Source organism: Stenella coeruleoalba, assembly GCF_951394435.1.
Source record: "Stenella coeruleoalba genome assembly, chromosome: 3".
NCBI classification, from domain to species: Eukaryota; Metazoa; Chordata; class Mammalia; order Artiodactyla; family Delphinidae; genus Stenella; species Stenella coeruleoalba.
This window is the reverse complement of record NC_137148.1, coordinates 163,909,796-163,927,859: the sequence shown is the minus strand read 5'-3', so window position 1 is coordinate 163,927,859 and position 18,064 is coordinate 163,909,796. Positions and strand designations below refer to the sequence as shown.

Sequence of the window (18,064 nt, the reverse complement as noted above, 5' to 3'; positions counted from 1 at the left end):
TTATGAGTACCTGGAAAATTAACAGGCCTCATGAGGGTATCCCTTGCGTCGTCTGGGCCCAGAGGTCTCTGTGGGACTGGGGAGGAGGCTGTCTCCTGGGGCCTTTGTTCCGTTCACTCCTGAGCAGATCTGTTTTGACCGGTGTTGGTTTCAGTTGGATAGAGAGTTCTGTCGCTGTCACTTGAAAATCTCCCATTGGTTCAAATCTCCCATTTGGTTCAATGCAGGATCTGACATTTAAAGATCCTAATTTTTTAAGCAGAACCACAGGCCTCAGGTCCTAGAGAGACTCAAGAGTCCCAGCAACCAGGTGGCTTCCTGTCCCCAGGGTCCACTGTCTCCCAGGAGCTCCCAGCTGACGGAGGGGACACAGCCAGCAACATGGTGGGTAGTGTCTTGTCTACTCTGGTGCTCAGATGGAAAGCAGCCTACTCACCTGGAAACCTGTCCCCATGTCTTTCTGAGGTGCTTTAATGGAGGCCTCTGCAGAGCCAAAATGATGGCTTGTAGAGAGGAGTAATTCCTCAGGCCTCTGCACACTTGGGGAAGGAAGGGAATGGTCAGTGAGGAGAGAGCTGGAACCCCGCTCCTCTGGCTTCTGTCCCCGAGAAAGATGCCCAGTGGCCCTGGGGAGGGTGCACCTGGGACCCGAGGGTTTTAGCTCAACCCAAGGAGGAAGTGAGCAGCCCATCACTGGGATCTGAATGTCAAGGTCAGTGTGCCCCTGGCAGGAGGGGCCTAGGGACTGTGTAGGAACTCAGACCCCAGACTTCAATCCTGAGAGCTGAGAAAGGAGAAGGGGCAGTGCCCATGGCTCCAGAGAGTGCTCCCTGGGCCCTCCTACAGCATACCTTGGCCACCTGGATCCAGAATTCCACCACCTCGGCCCTGTTCTGGGCTGTCATAATTGGGTTCCCGAGGTAGGTGGTGGTGATAAAGTTGACCACCTTTTGGAAGTGGGTGACGGTGTTGTGGACAGTGGGCACCAGGTGCTCATGGCCCCTTTTGGTCCCCTGGGACCAGATGGAGCCCAGGCAGTGATGGGGCACCACCTTCTTGAACAGCTCCTGGGGAGGATGAAGAGTGTCACTCAGCCTCCACACCACAGCTAGCATCTGCAGTTCCTCACGGTTCTACACCGGGGTCTCTGGTCAGAGCTGGAGCTCAGGAAGCTGAGGATGTGACCTGAAGCTTCTTGGAGTCCCTGGGTTTGTTTATGTCCAATGAAGATGCCCAGCACAGGATGACACAGAACACAGTACTGGGGAGGGGGGAGTGGCATTTGCATCCAGCCCAGCTTCACTTCTTCCAAGCACCAGAAACATGACTCACACCTGCCCATCTCAAGGGGCATCTTCCACTCATTCTGATCACCCCTTGGGTCTGACTCCCCATTCAGATGCACATTCTCCCATGGCTGCTACAACCAGGATCTTTGTCTCCCATAAGACAAGTACACACCAGGTGCCTAATGAATGCTGAGGCTGTTGAGGCCTCCTGGGCAAATGGATGATTGATCCCAGGACCTGGAAGCACTTCAGTGAGCTCACCTCCCACCCTTAAAGGACCAGCCCCACCCAACGTACTATCCGTTCTTCCTCATTAATCTGCAAAGCCACCCTGTGCAGCAGGCTCTCTCAGTGTCCACCTCTACTGTCCACATTGGACAACGAAGATTTGGGGATTAAGAAAGTTGCTCAGGGGCTTCCCTGGTGGCGCAGTGGTTGAGAGTCCGCCTGCCAATGCAGGGGACATGGGTTCGTGCCCCGGTCCGGGAGGATCCCACGTGCCATGGAGCGGCTGGGCCCGTGAGCCATGGCCGCTGGGCCTGCGTGTGCGGAGCCTGTGCTCCGCAACAGGAGAGGCCACAGCAGTGAGAGGCCCGCGTATCACAAAAAAAAAATAAATAAATAAAGTTGCTCAGGTCACGCAGTGGGAAGTGGGGGGAATAGGGCTTTGGACCAAGATCATCAGGTTCTTGATCAGGAAACGGCAGGTGTGGGGCAGCTGATGAGAAAGCTGGGTCCACCCAGCCTTCCTTGAGAGCCAGCTGCTCACCGCACCCATCAAAGTCAACTGTTCAGCCACCAGCCGGGGAGGGAATATTCTAGAATATTAGGCCTCTAACATTGGGTACCTTGTGCTGTCTTATTAAGCCCTGAAAAGGGGATGTGAAAAGGAAGGAAATCAGAAAACATAAAAATTCTCATCTCCCACTTTGAAGGAAACAGTGAAGTGGGTGGAAAGAGACAAAATAATTATGGACAGTTGTGGGGAAGTCGGGGTGCAGGGGAAAGGACAGGACAGGTGATGCAGAGAGCCTTGGTTCATCCATCCACAGATCCCCTTGGCATCATTCATCATAATAATCAAGCAGAAAATGAATAAATAGAAAGGCACTTCCTGCTGGAAAATAACATCCCACTCTATGGGAGAAATATAAAAAAGGGGAAGAAAACACCAATAACCAGTCTCCTTCTTTGTATACACTGGGTTTATTCTCAGAAAGCTGCTGGGATCAGCCAAAGTGCAGACAAAGGAAAATGCAGGAACAGGAAGATGAAAATCAAAGGGAATATCTTAGAAGTATCTGCAAAGCCCTAAGTCTGTGAGGTGTGGATGGAGCAGAGGTGGAACCTGCAGCCTCAGCCTCAAGCAGGCATATATATATACATATATCTGTACATATACATACATACACATTCATGTGCATGTAATTGTATGTGTATATATAAACATGCACACACATTTATATGTGTGTGTATATGTGTGTGTGTGTGTGTGTGTGTGTGTGTGTGTGTGTGTGTTATTCTATGGATGGGACAAGCAACTGTAATGTCTCCAGACTCCTTTCAGCAAAGTCTCTTCCTCTCCCCCCGAATATCCGTACCTCTTTCTGCCCCCGCTACATAACCTTAGCACAAGCATCCAAATCAGAACATAGATATGTAAAACTTTGAGTTCACACCAATTTCTCCAGTCCAACCTCACAGAGTTCTTTTTAAGCTTCTCACTTTCCATATTTGTAACTCCGTCCTATGACAGAGAGAAACCTGCTCTCACCATCCTCCGTGTATTTCCTTATTTTCCCAATACCCCTGTGGATAACAGATCTCCCTGCCATGCTGGTTGTCCCCTCTTCCCCACCCCTGTGGCTGCCTGCTGCTTGGTCCAGCTGTGCCCATCCCAGTCCCCGTTAGCCTCCACGGTGCTGGCTGCTGCCTCTTCAGGCCTTGGCCCTGACCATGCCAGTTGCTGGGAAGGGAAAGTTAATTAATTTATTTTTGAACGGTGTGATGTAGAGATATAGCTTTTTTTTTTTTTTTTTAATGGATAACCAATTGTCCCAACACCTATTCTCAATTACTTGAAATTCTATCCACAATTTTGTGTCAGTAGCTGATGGATCTTTTCTCTTCTGTTAATCTTTTTTTTCTGTTTTCTTTATCATCCTTTAATGACTGTGATTGTATATTTTGATACCTGGCAGTTAGAGGCCCCTCAGTATGCTTAAAAAATGTCTAGCTCTTCTTCTTTTTTTTTTTTTTTAGCTCTTCTTAAGTATGTATTCTTCCAGATGAGTTTTAGCATTAGCATATCAATTTTGTTAAAAATCCTATTGTAATTTTGATTGGAATTACATTGAATTTGTAAACTATTTGGGTAAAATGGCACCTTTACCAGATCAAGTCTTCCCATTAGGGAATGTGGTATGCCTTTTTGTTTACGCAGTTTTTAAAATTTCCTTCAGTGAATATTTATAGTTTTTTGTGTGTGTGTATTGCACATAGAGTTTGTTCTGAGGTTTAAAAAATTTTTTCTGTGGCTGTTATTAATGAGATCAAAAGATCTTCTTTCTACGTATTTTACACATTATTAAGATTATGCTGCGTATACAATTCTGTATCCTGTTTTTTTAACTTCGTGTGTCATACACATTTCTTCACTAATAGTTTTTATGATTTCATAATTGCCCATCAAATTTTCATGTCATAATTTATTTAACCATTAACATACACTTGACTTCTTTGTATTTCTCAGTGTCATATAAAATCATCTTCAAAATTTCAAAAATTTATTGTGTGCCTTATAGACCTATTTACATAAAGTTGAGTGCTGCATAATTCAGAGAATGTCTGTATAGTGAATATAATTTAATTTTCTTGATTGCTCAAGGTTAATATAGAATCAGATTTTAATATTTCTTCCACAAGGCCTATAGAGGTGTAAGACTCTTTCCCCCTAGTCTAAAGACACTAAATTGCAGTGCTTTTTGATCATTAAGTCAATTTTTATGCCTTTTTTTATCTCTGTCCTGCTTATAGACTTCCAGTCTTCTTACTGCTATCTGCATGCCCACATGGGATAGTTTCTCCTCCCACTTCTAGTTTACCGATTTTAATTTTTTATGAGTTTGGAAACCGGACTGCCAGGTCCTTTAAAATTGAATCCAAGTAAACATTAATAACCTATGAGAAAGGGCTTTGATGAATCTCTAGGAGTAATGGGCTTGATCTTTAGGGCATGGACTTTGGTGATCTCTGTTTTATTTCTGAAGAGGGCTTTTTCCATCTCTTTTATTTCCTTGGTTCTTTGCTGTACTTTAGATAGATGAGATTCTCAGATAGCCAAATTACACCTGAATGAAGTTTTATTACAATTATTAGGTTGGCAACGTAACATGAAAATGCCCCGCTCCCTTTCTTCTGCTGAATTCTGACTCTCGACTTCCTTTTTTGTTCCTTTCACACTGCGCATCAGGCTTGGTTCACTCAACCTAGAGAAACTGTGACATGGGCTTCAGATGTGTGGGATAAAGTCCAACTGAAACCTTTATTTCCCCTCACTTTTCTTCCTCTCACCTCTTTTTTTTTTTATAATTGAAAACTCTTTATATTTCACATCAACAAAGCTATAATTCAATTATATTAAAAAAATTCATCTCTTGTCTGAAGCCATTTTGGATTCAAAGAAATTAGGGGTATTCCATTATATGAAAGAAAATAAAGACAGTTTACACAACTCTACTGTATTCTTCCCTTTACTCATTGCTACTTGATAAGGGCTATGGTACCAAACCATATGACTGTGTGGTCATTCTCTGTAAAGGCCAATCATGCTCCCTTTGCTGCCAATGGCTCCTCCTAATATTTAACTCCCTTGTAAGTACTTAGGTGCTTTGAGTAAGGGGATCTGCAGGTTCAATAAAACCCATACAACACTGGAGAATCGACTCAAACTTCTTATTAGTGGTGGGTCAGTGGTGTCATGTTTGTATTTGGGTACAGTAAATACCCTTGATGATGACAGAATTGTAATTTCTTTAGTATACTGTCTTTGAAAAAAATGCGTCAACAATGAGTGCAAAATAGGTGCTCATCAATGTTTGTGGTTTCAACTTTAGATCAACTTAGAGTTTCTCTTACAGTGCCATTGCTTAGTCATCTTTTAACACATGGAATTGTGACATACTTGCATTTGCTGGTGAATGAACGTTTTAAGCTCTTACACAGTGGCACAGCCTACCAGTCAAGAGTTTATTTTTGGCAGCATCTTCATTTACGGGTATTTGTTTATATGATTGTTTGAACATTTCAGTACATTTTTATTACCATTTATAAATATGAATAGAAAATGGAAATGCTGATACTAGTAATAAGAAACATAGTTTTCTTAAACTTAATACAACTGAGCAAAGATGGAGTCATTAACTATATACAAAGCAATGACTCTAATTAGGACAAAATCAGAAAATATAATACAAGCTGGAAGTACTTTTTCAAAGATCAGATCTTAAAGGTGAGTTGCAATTAGGAATTGAATAGTGATTTTCAGCTCTCTCGGGGAAAAATGCTCTTGTAATATACTGTGCATTTAAATTTTTTCATAATCAACTTTTGTATATGTGTTCAGGAGTATATGAATAAACTAGAAGGGAATGGGTTGGAAATAAACTAGGGTTCCACCTGTAGAAAGTTCCAAATGGAACTTAATTTTTCCCCCTTTCTCAGTCGAAATGTCTTTTACAGAATTTACATTGTCAATACCAAGTACCTTCAAACTCTGTAGAGAACTGAGGAAGAGGTCTGTGCCTAAAAGTGTCTGTGCCAGACAAACAGATGTGCTTTTTGCCTGTTGCTTTTGCCCACTAAAGAGGTCTGCTGCTAAAACTGAACAATTACAGTGGTTTCTTAATTTTCAGGAAGAATGGATTTAAAGGTTTGCATTTTGTGAATTGTTCCTAAATGTTTGATACTTTCTATCTTGTGAAGCGTTGCCAACAAATTTTAAAGGAAAAAAGCAAAATCAACTATACTTCAATAAAATTTTAAAAAAAGGGAAAAGGCAGACATATTATTTCTTAAAATACATTTTTTAATATGTGGGAGATCTGCATAAACAAAATATAGCCAAATTTAGTGTTAGTAAATTTGTGTGAAGTCCATGTGGAAGAAATAAATCCATCAACATTTCATAGGGTTCCACAATGACTACCCTAATTTCTAAGTCCTGCCACCTGAGCTAGTTTGAAAACCAACACTTGACACTTCTGACTGCCTTTTGTTATTTTGGGGGAAAGGAATGTTATTAGTTCAGTGGTACAAAGTAATATTTAAAATAAATTAAAAAGACAAGAGGAGTAGAGTAAATGTGAGTGTAAGAAAGATAATGTAACAATGGCTACTGTTTCCCAAGCACTTATTATTTAGCAGGGTTAGTACTAAGTATTTTGCAAACATAATTTGATTTGATCCTTACAACCATCCTGTGAGGTAACATCACCCATATTAGCTAGATGAAAAAAAGAAGGCTCAGAGACTTGCTCAAGTTCACATAGCTGGTAATTGGCGAGTGACACTGAGATTCAAACCCAAGTTTCCAGATTCCAGTCATGGTCATGTTGTAATGCCTCTTTGTGTGTATAAAATTTTAAAAAAACATTTTAGAATTGATATGCAGTAAAGCACACAAATCTTTTTGCACATATGTTAACCTTTGTAATCATTAACCAAATCAAGATACTGACCATTTCCAGTAACCCAGAAGGCTCCCTCCTGTCCCCTCTCAAGTCAGTTCCCCCAAAGTAATCACTACTCTGCCTCCATCACCATAGACAGATCCGTTTTAGAGTAATCTAAGTTTTTGGAGTTATCACCAGAAAGTTCCACCTACCAATCCTTCACCCTGCCATTTTAGCCATAGTATTCAAAGCTGCTCTAGTTCTAACTTTTCAAGCACTCACTGTAGAGACTAGCTTTTGGAAATGGTTTCATATTCAATCTCCTGTATTATTCTGAAATTCATACTAACTTTGGGGGGGGGTAAATAAAAGAAAGTCCTGAAGTAGACTCAAAGGACTTACCAAACCAACCTCTCCTAGAAACACCAGGGAACAGGTTGCTTGACTGAAGTAATTTGGGTTATCTATTTCCAGTCACTTCTCATTAGGCTTCTCATTAGGGACCGGATGAACACAAAAGGTCGTCTCAGTTGATGGAAGGAAAGACTAACCAGGAAGAGTATGTGACACTGATTGCTTTGCGTCATCTTACAGCCCATGAGGAAAACGTATGTCCAGATATCTTTCACAGTTGGCTTCCTCTTGTGTGATGCGAGGGAAAGCAGAGTCAAAGGGAAGAGGATCTATGTGGAGGCAAATGGGGGAAATAGGACCTTCAAGGAGGCTTTAATATGGGGGCTTTCTGTACCTTGCTGACTAGCTCTCAAAACCGCATTCCTGGGCTTCCCTGGTGGCGCAGTGGTTGAGAGTCCGCCTGCCGATGCAGGGGACACAGGTTCGTGCCCCGGTCCGGGAAGATCCCACATGCCGCGGAGCGGCTGGGCCCGTGAGCCATGGCCGCTGGGCCTGCGCGTCCGGAGCGAGAGGCCCGCGTACCGGAAAACAAAACAAAACAAAAAAACCCCGCATTACTTCTTGTCCGACCTGGCAGTGACAGAAGGAGTGTCACAGCTTCACCACAGGCTCTCGGGCTGGCGTTGGTGAATTTCAGCGGTGATTCTAGACAACACAGTCGGCCTTCTCTCTCTTCCCTCCCCACCCCACCCCCCCAGGGCTGCTTTTTGCACCTCATCCCCGATTCCCACCTCAGCCAATTGTGGCGTTTCAAACAGTCTACAGATTACAGCTCAGCATCAAGGAAAGAATAACTGACATTTATAAGGACCAATGACTCACCTGTGCGTGTGAGGGGACTGAGGTGGGGGAGGGGGGCATCTAAAGGAACGTTCCGGCCCTCAAAGCAGGAGGACTGGCTCAGAAATGGGCGCACGTGACAACAGCATCACCCAGCGCGACCTCACCCCTGGGGGCAGAGCTGAACTATCTAGGGCCTGGAGATCTATTGAATTCCCCTTCCTCTTCCTCACAAAATACCAAGGACCCCACCAGTCAGAGGCCCCTGAGGAAAAGAGGAATGCCCAAACTTCACAGGGCGGCAGAGCCAGGGTTCACCTCCGCGCAGAGAACGGTTTGGTCTCCGTTCTCTCTCGAAGCTGCTCATCACCCATAAACTGTGGAGAGGGCAGGGTTCTTTGGAGGGTGCAACAGCCCCGTCGCGAAGGCGGCGCCACCGGGAGGCCGGGAACTGCGGGTTCCCGGGTGCCGCTCAATTGGGCTCTGGCAACGCGGGCCAGTGATACCCAACCCCCCCGCAGGGGAAGCTGGGAGCTCTCTGAGCGCAGGGCAGGGGTCGCCCTTACGGCCTCCGGCATCGCCCTCCGCGCATGCTCCGCGAGGCCCCGCCCCCGGCCGCGTTCGCATCCCAGCTGAGCGCTCACTTCAGAGCGGAGAGCTGACGCCGAGCTGAGGCGGAGAGCCGGCGTCTGTGAGGCGGCCGCTGACAGGAGAGGGTCGCTGACAGGAGAGGGCCGCTGACAGGAGAGGGCCGCAGCGCTTTGCCGGGCGCAGTTTCACCTCAGGCAGCGAAGCGCGGCGAGGTGCTCGGGGAATCGCGGGCGGCGCCAGCCTCACGGGAGACCCCGGGACCTGGGGCTTGACCCCCACGTGCCAAGAGCAACTCGGAGCGGCAGGTAAGAGACTGGCGAGCCGGGCGGGAAAGGTGGTTTCGGGAAGGGTGGGCGTTCGTCTCCAGCGCCTGAGCTCCAGGGAGAGGGACGGGGCGAGCGGGAGACGGCGAAGTGGGCAGCCAACGGAGCCCATGGCGATTCGGCTACTGATTTGTGTCCTGAAATTTTCTTTTATGAAGGATTTGATAAGAGCTGAGAGAAAGAGTACTTGAATAACCGTAAACTTAGTGAAAAACTTTTAGGACAAAAATTCTGTTGGGCAGACTCCTAGTACGCATTTCTTTCTGTACTATTCTCCTTTAACCACCACAGAGCTGACAAAAATTAAATTTTTATCTCCTCGGTGAAATAGCAAACCACAGCTTTTCTAGAGAGAATGAGACCTTTGACAATTTTTAAAAATTCGATTATGTAAATATTTTCAAATTTTACACACATTTCTTACTTTTGTGAGTAACTGCAACTTTCTGAGTGTGAGAACTTTATCGCTCCCCCCCCACCCGGCCCCATGCTCCATGTTGATAGCTTTTTGTAAGTTTTCATTTTAAATTGTTTCATATGTGGCGATCGGTCAAGGTGGTTGGTTTTCCTTTGTGATTTAGTAAAAAGGACTTGTCTATTTACGGTGTAAAATATAACACACTAGGAAAAAATTTGCCCCTCTTTCTTTAGTGAAGATGACAAGCTGACTATTCAGAATGTCATTTTTTTCCCCAAGCTTCAATGATTTCTGTAATATTTTGCCTTTTTCAGCTAATCTGTGTATGTATGATGGGTACAATTATTCCTTAAATATTTTCCTTTAAATGGACTTGACTCATTTTCTCTTTGTTTTATCCTTGGTTGTCCTCATATCCATGAACCAATAATTTTGTGCTAGTTGTAAATGAAAAACTAGTTCTTCCTGAAGATGTCTTGCTTAATGCACTTGGGAAAGACCACGTCTATGTAACTTTGGTTCCAGATTGATTGCTTTGTATTTTCAGGTAAATGAACTTCATAATGATTCTTCTTCTTGCTTTTGATAATTTTATTCTATTTTCGTTTTTGGATGTATTAATTGTAGCTATTTATTGGTTCTCAACAGATGTTAATTGACATCACTTTTAATAGATAACTGGTGTTTCCTCCCCCCACCACCATCCTACCTTTGTTAAAAGAAAAAATTACAAAAGGAATACTCTGCTTGCAATCACTAAACAAACCAGGAGTGAATAAAGAAAAAGTTAATATATTCCTCCCCTCTCAGGTCTCTCCCTTCTCCACTGTACTCCTTGGGGTAGCCAACATTAACCAACACTTTGAGTATTTTTCGACATCTTTCTCTTTGCTCAAAAATATATAAGCATATATACAAACATATATAGACTTTTTGTAACTTGGTGTATTCATTTAAGAGTATATCATGGCTATCTCTTTGGGTTAGTCAATGGACCTCTCAAAATTAAGAAAAAGCTGAGTAACATTCCATAGTATACTACACCATAATTTATTCTGTTGTTCTCCATCTGATGGATGTTGTTTGTTTTCTTTTTTTTTGCTATTGTAAACATTAGCCCACTCTAACACATGATTAGAGAAGTAAACATTCAGAATAAAATATTAGCAAAATAAATCCAGCTGTGTATTTAAAAGACATACATCATGATCCAGTAGAGTTTATTCCATAACGGCAAGGACAGTTAAATATTAACATGATTTATTGTATTAACATATTTCAGGGTAAAAACTATATGATTATCTCTCTTTTATGGTAAGTGGGGGGTGGGGGGTGGAATTTATATTGTATTTCTATAAATTGCATAGGGAGATACCTGCCCAGGTGGGCAGTAGTCCAAGTTTTGTACCATTTTTGATCCTCAAAGTTGATAGACAAAAGCTTTTTTCCTGGAGTCTTTGGGGGAACTTTTTGGGACCTTGGCCTTTGCTTTGACCTTGGCCTCACTCATGGTCTGTGATTGCCAAAGTGTAGTACTCTTGACTATATGGGAAAAGAAAAACAACATACTTCTAGAGACTGGGGTGGATGATATGGGTGAGACTGTCTAATTTAGGGCTGGCACTTTTTAACGTCTTGTATTTGACTACTTTGGGCTTAATGGGCACCTTGTTGGCCTCTGTACAGATTAATTTTCATTGTCTTGGAAACATTGGCCTGAATCTTTTGAGGCCTTTCTTGTTGTGCTTGTTGACCAAATATGCATTCCCACCTCAGTCCTCCATGCATCTGGGAGTCAGGACTGAGGATTGAGGCAGACCCGTGAGCACATTTCTCCCACGTCTCCTGTCCTGGGCCTGATGGTGGGTGTCAGGAGTGGTGGATGTGGAGGGGGCCAGGTAGATCAAGATGGGACTGTGGTGGGGATGGTTATTTCAGGAGATGCTCAACCCATCCTCCCCTTTGATTCTCAAGGGACCTGGGACCCCATATACAGTTCTCTTTCCTCCTGTTCTGAAGCAGAAGCTTCCAGACCTCAGCCCTCCCAGGGAAATCAAAAGATTGTGTGAGATCCAAGGTTCTGCCAGTCACTCCCTACACACAGCCCCTATACTCTCCCCATCTGTTTTGTGGGGACAGGAGGCCCTTCTTCTGGGCCCAGACACCACTCAGGTTTTTAGTTGGTCCTGTGGTTCATCATCCCAGTTAGAATATGGGAGGGTGCTTACAGATCTAGATGAGGGCATCACATGTGATGTACAGTGGGCAGGACCTGCAAATGATGTCTAGTATGACTGTGACTCTTCTGCTATATTGAGGCCTAGGTATTGTGTTTGCTTCATTCACTGAGTTTGTTAAGTGTCTCAGAAAGTGCCTGCATGTAGTAGATGCTTAATATATACTGTGGAATGAATGAACTTCAACCAGAACCATGCCAGGTATCTGAGTGGGCCTGGGGCCTCTCATCCTGCCCACAGAGATCCCTACTCTGGCCTCACCAAGGACAAGGACCAGGATCAGCAAGATGGAATCTCAAACCTTTGCCTTGGAATAGCAGGTTGCTTTCCATGTGCTTTTCTAAACTCAGGAAGGCCACAGACCAGTGGGGTGTGGCAGATGGCCTTTCATGGGGGAGGGGAGGATAATAACGAGGAACAACCCCGGCACATCAAGCAGCCCTTTCTGCACCAGACAGGCACCTGCCATAGGTGATCCAGTAGTCCCTACAAGGAGGACTCTATGAGGTTTATCCTCTACCACCCCACTTTGAGGAGCAAACTGAGGCTCAGAGAGATTTGGCCACATTCTCAAACACACAGCTAGCAATGGGCAAGTCACCACTGTGCTGAGGAGGGGGCCACACTCACCTAGTGAACCACTGGTCCAGTACCTGTTGGGCAGTGTTGGAAGTGGGGTAGGTGGACAGCAATGTGGCCACGTAGGAGACATTTCTCCCTGGTAGGTACCATGGATTTCACAGGCTTCTACACTGTATCTTCCTGGAGGGTACCCATCCTGCAGGCCTCATTTAGTTTAAGAGTTGATTCATCTTTGCCTGCAACAACAGGGGACAGTCAGTGGCATCACCATGAACTACCAGGAGGATGGAGGTCTGTAGCTCACCCAAGAACTCCCAGCCCTCTCAGGCACATGTGCAAGAGGCGGGACAGGAGCGCCGGCAGTGAAAAACGCTTTGGCCTTTGAAAGTACATTTTGAGTCTGGTTGAGGGGGAAAGTTATACAATTGTTACCTTCTAGGCAGTTTGTTAGCTGAGGAACAACAGACCTCCCTGTATTAATAGTCTGTATTCCTTCCCCTGGGGAAGCCGGGAGCAGGATCTACGTACAACCCCAGCTCTCCTGATCTGGTGCTTGTTGCTCACAGGGCTGAGCAGGAGCTGCCAATGGTAGGCAGCAAGGCTGCTTCCTTCTCCTTCTGGAGCCCCACCTCCCCGAGAGCAGGTTGGGGGGAGCAGCAGCCCCAGCAGGAGGGAGGGGACGGTGTGAACAGGCAGTGCCCTCCTACCTTCAAGTCTTGAGGCGCGATGTAGCTGTAAGGGCAAGACGTGTGTCCCTTGCCTCTGCCCAGCCTCGCTGCCACCGCGCCAGGAGAGGAACTGCGGAGCCCACACTTGCAAACTCCCCTAGAAGTCTCAGGGTGCAGCGCCCCCCTCCCCAAAATTCCCCACGGCCTCCACCTCTCGCGGGTGGTCTCAGTCCCTGTCCGGAGACCTGTGCCAATGACCCTAGTGGCGGTTCCGCTTTCTCCCTCGGCGGTGTGATCTTGCGTCTGCAGTGTGATGGGAAAGCATGCGGAGAAAATGACCCGCCTAAGTTATTAGGAAGTTCCCACAGCCGACCCGACGGGCCCCACATCGGAATCTCCTACATCTTCTCCAATGATGATGAGGCCGTGGAGCCGCAGCCGCTGCCCGCGCCGTGGACCTCTGACCCGCAGCTGCGCGAGGTGGGGCGCTCTAAGTTCTACCGCCACGACTGCATCTACCAGAAAAGCTTTGCGCGGGCTCCGTGGCGCTGAGCACCTACACGCCCAAGAACCTGCTCAAAAATGCCGACCTGGCAACCTGGGGGAGTTCGTGTGGCAGGCGCAGTACCCGCAACTGGACTGTATGCGTGGGCTATTTCCAGGTGCATTTGCATCGGCTGGAGGTGAGCAACAGCCTCCCACCCGACGCGAGCCGTGTGGTGAACCGTCTACAGCTACGAGCCGCGGAGCCCCAGCGCCACGGTGCGCAGCGCGAGCTGAGCAGATGCCACTCCGAGAGCTTCACCCGATTGATGCCGCCTAGGCCAGCGCGGGTTCAAGATCGGCGACGAGCCGCGCTTCGGCCAACAGCCCTATGGGGTGCAGATCCAGCTCTTTGCCCAGCGCAGCCACGAGCTCGAGTTCCAGAGCCTGGAGGACCTGATTATGGAGAAGCGGCACAACGACCACTTCGGACGTGCAGCGGCACTGCGGGAGATCGCCAAGCACCTGCACCCCGCGGAGCTGGAGGAGGGCGAACGCAACGCCACGCAGACTGCGCCAGGCCGGGAGGAGGAGGACCGAAAGGCGGTGGTGCGCTGATGCGCGAGCTGAGTGCGGAGCTGTGAGGCGAAGCTGTTTGCAGCACCTGCTGCCCCCTCCCTTCCTTCACTCCCTCCTCCACCACCTTGTGGTCCCTGTCTGGGCTCCTGGGCCACTTAGAAAACGGAGAGTTGGCGAAATGCGCAGGCTTTGGCTTGAGCTTGTTATCTTGGACGGAGGAGGAAGAGGGAGCAGGTAGGAGCCCTTTGGCAGGGGGAGATTCCTGTCCGCCCGCTCAATCTTTCGTCCTTTCTGAAGTGGGGTAAACTGTTGACTTGCCTGACAATTAATCCCTGCTAGACCTGGATCCAAAAATCGACGCTTCTAATGAGCGCGGGGGTGGAGAAAAGTCGGAGTACCGTCGCCTGCCATTGCCTCCTACCCGCTTCGCCTCCCACCCTGGGCTTGGAGGATGCCCTGTACTAAGGACAGAGCCGGCTTGTGGTGGCGTTAACCCCGCGGAGCTGTCTGTGGGATCCGGGAGTAGGGGGTGATTTATTTTATGGGATTCCTAGCGTGCAAATCTGGTGAAATCAGGACCAGGTCTGGGAGCAGCAGGCTAAAACCTAGCAGCCTTCTATGATGTGTAACAAATAGTTGAGTAAATTTGGGCTACAAAACAGAGATTTTGCTACCTCCCTCCTCCCCATCCCCAAGCAATTCATCTTCTGGAGCTGGCTTCTAGCTGAGTCTCCTGCTCCAGCTGTCACTTCCCAGGTTACAGGTAAATAACAGGCCAGCTAGGAGAAGGACCAATTATGGTTCTGTTTTGCTGCCTTTGTTTCTCGACTGCTATTGTAGGCGCTTACAGCTGCTTCATTTGTTATCGAAGGAGGGAATAGCCCTTTGTGTCTCTGATCTAATTAAACCTGTTTGGCTGCTCATCCACCAGGTCACACGTTGGCTGGTGTCACCCCATAAAGTATCCACTACAGAAGCAGCCAAACAGGGTCAAATATATATATTTCACTGTCATCATTGACTGTTAATGATGTACCACACTCAGCCCTGGTCTGGGACTTTGAAGAAATATCAGTCTCCTTTTGGAAATGTAGATCTAGTTCCTGTGTTTAATAATCTTGAAAGTTTAGTAATAAGCTCTGTGTTTATATTCTCCTGGTTGTGGAGAAATGGAGCAAGATAAATGTGGGTAAAGACATGTAACAGAGAGCCTGCAATACCTAACAGATTTGGATTTTCTTTTATGCTTAACACAGTAGTGAAAGTTGAAAGAAATGACCAATGTGCAGGCAGCAGTAGGGAAGAACAGAGCAGCACTGTCTAGCAGCTCTGGGGGCTGGGGAAGCCAGCTCTCTTTTTCACTCCCTCATCTCTGTCTCCCTCCCTTGCCCTCAAATGGAAAGTGAACGTCAGATCACACTGAGGCATAGCAGTGACCAGCTGTTGTTACAAACGTCTTTGTGAGAAATCTGAATTTGAGGGAAGAACGCCTGTAAAATCCATACCAAGAGTAGCATTCTCCATCTAGAGAAGAGATTTTTGATAATAGGGCTTGAAAACGAACTAGAAGAGGAAATAGATCTGCTCCAGATGCTGCTTTCCAGTGCAATGCAAACGTTTTTACAGGGTACCAGAAGTGTGAAATATGTTATGCTTCAGAATGGTGATTCCGTTGGAAGTTTTCTTAGGGTTATCATGCTTAAAGTAAAGCAACAACCCACCAGTGAAGCTTCCAAAAAAGGGAATCACATCAACTGTTGGATCTTTCCTGAAAATGGCAGTGTTGTGGATAAGAGTTTTTAATGCCCGGGCAATGGCTACATTGGCACTTAAAAATATATATATAAGGACACGGGGAGGGAGAAGGGTAAGCTGGGACGAAGTGAGAGACTAGCATTGACTTATACATACTACCAAATGTAAAATAGATAGCCAGTGGGAAGCAGCCGAATAGCACAGGGAGATCAGCTCAGTGCTTTGTGACCAACTAGAGGGGTGGGAGGGAGACCCAAGAGGGAGGAGATGTGGGGATATATGTATATGTATAGCTGATTCACTTTGTTATAAAGTAGAAACTAACACACCATTGTAAAGCAATTACACTCCAATAAAGATGTTAAAAATATATATATATATATTTAATAATATTTGTTTCTCCTTAGGAATAAGACGTTAGAACTATTTTGTCCTGTACAATTTCATGATTAATTTTATAGGATAAGAAGAAAAGAAGCATGATGGTGAAGACTTCACAGAGGAAGCAACGTGATTGTAGAAACCAATCCAAAGCGTGGCTTAAGCACCTCCATCCCTCTGAGAATGTCTGTACATATTCAAGAGACTGGTTGCTAGAATCACATCCTATCCTGGCAATGAGATCAGATGCCATCAATGGCAGGAAACTTTGGATAAGCCCCAGCAAGTGCTCTGGCCGAAGAGACTACATGGATTCCAGGTCTTCAGTGGAACCAGAGAACCCTTAAGTACTTTGGATCTTGCCAAAGCCTTGCAAAAACTTGCAACTAGTTGCACAGGTGAATCTCTGCCAGGAGTTCTCACAGGTGGTCTGAACTCCAGCCCCAGGCCCACCCCTGCCCAGTCTTCAGATTTGGCAGAGATGATTCCAGGAGCTGGTCTGGGTATCTCACAGCTCCTCTGCAAACAATTTCCGGTGACTGAGGAAGATATCAGGAAACAGCAAAGTGAAGATGGCAAGAGAGAGCCTGAGGATAGCATTGATTGCAGACAGGCTAGCTATCAAGGCAGAAAAAGTGAGGGGCTAAGAAGGATGTCCTGACAAACACTGTTGAAAAAAAGAGAAAATGGTGCAGATGAAATGGTACACCACAGCACTTTATTAATGACTCTCTGGAGTGTCTGTAAGTTTTTCTTGCTTTGAGCTTTTGAAACTTTAAAATAAACCAATACTTTTCTCTCATTAAATTCTTTTGCGTGGCATAGAAAATATAGACAGTGATCTATTTATATTTGTTTGTTTGTTTTTTGCTGGCCCCTCAGCTTGTGGGATCTTAGTTCCCTAACGAGGGATCAAACCCGGGCCCACGGCAGTGAAAGCGCCGAGTCCTAACCACTGGACTGCCAAGGAATTCCCTAGACAGTGATCTTTTTGAGGGGAGTGATTTGGTTTCTGGTGAGAAGAGGAGATCTTTCCTCTTCATGTTGTTATCTCATTTTCCTCTCTATGTATGTTATTTATTTGTATTTTAAAGTCAATAGAGAGTTATCAAAGTTATGGGATTATTTAGTTTTTTTGCCCTTACAATCACAGAATAAAACCTACCTTTTCACAATAGATTATCCTGTTTTGTATAATACCCAGTAGATTCCAAAATAATATTTCATTAAAGAGCTGTTATAATTATGTTCTCAAATAAGATATCTACTACTAGGTCTCTATTTTTGTGTTGTTGCATGCTAATTCAGAGTTGCATATAATGAGATACCAAACTTTTCCTTACTTTTAAAGATGTTTATGTGTTGAAAATTTGATTCATGAAAATTGACATGCCATTTGGGGTATCATGATATCAAAAGAGACTGTTTTCAGCATCATTAATCTAACAATAAGTCACTGCTTGTTGGGATTTATTTGCCTGTTTGCCTCATCAAGCATGTTGTATTATTCAAATCCTCTTTATCATGATTTACTTTTGTCTGAGGGATTTATAGTTTCTGAGAGCGAGGTGTTAAACAATAATAGAGCATCTGTAGTATTTGTTTCATGCCTGGGATGCTTCACACTGCCTGTTAGAGAGTTTCTGCTTTAACTGTTTGGTTAGATTCAGTGCAAAAAAAAAATGAAAAAAAGACTATCTTTTTTTCTCTCAGACCTTTCCCCTGAGTTTTATAAATCTTTAAATCCAAAGCAGACCCTATCTCTCTAGAGTTTGGTATTACTCAGGGATTCAGTCTTCCCAGATACCTAGTCATTTCAGCTCCCAAGTCCCAGGGCTGATTGCAGAGTCATGTCAGACCCACTCATTCCTTCTTGGTCTGTTTCCCACCTT

At 45.4% G+C, this 18,064-nt stretch overlaps 1 protein-coding gene and 1 pseudogene across 2 annotated transcripts; both read left to right on the top strand.

Moving 5' to 3' along the window:
* The first annotated feature begins 13,287 nt into the window (after positions 1-13,287).
* Positions 13,288-14,625, top strand: LOC307183235 (protein LRATD2-like; annotated as a pseudogene). Its single transcript has one exon. The product of its transcript is annotated as a protein LRATD2-like (transcript).
* Positions 14,626-16,273: 1,648 nt separating this feature from the next.
* On the top strand, positions 16,274-16,901 carry MBD3L1 (methyl-CpG binding domain protein 3 like 1; the record flags this gene model as incomplete). The annotated part of the gene is given in 4 exon segments (XM_079915460.1): positions 16,274-16,327; positions 16,329-16,360; positions 16,362-16,733; positions 16,735-16,901. Coding segments are annotated over 4 exon segments (543 nt in total). The 3' UTR covers positions 16,820-16,901.
* Positions 16,902-18,064: the final 1,163 nt, after the last annotated feature.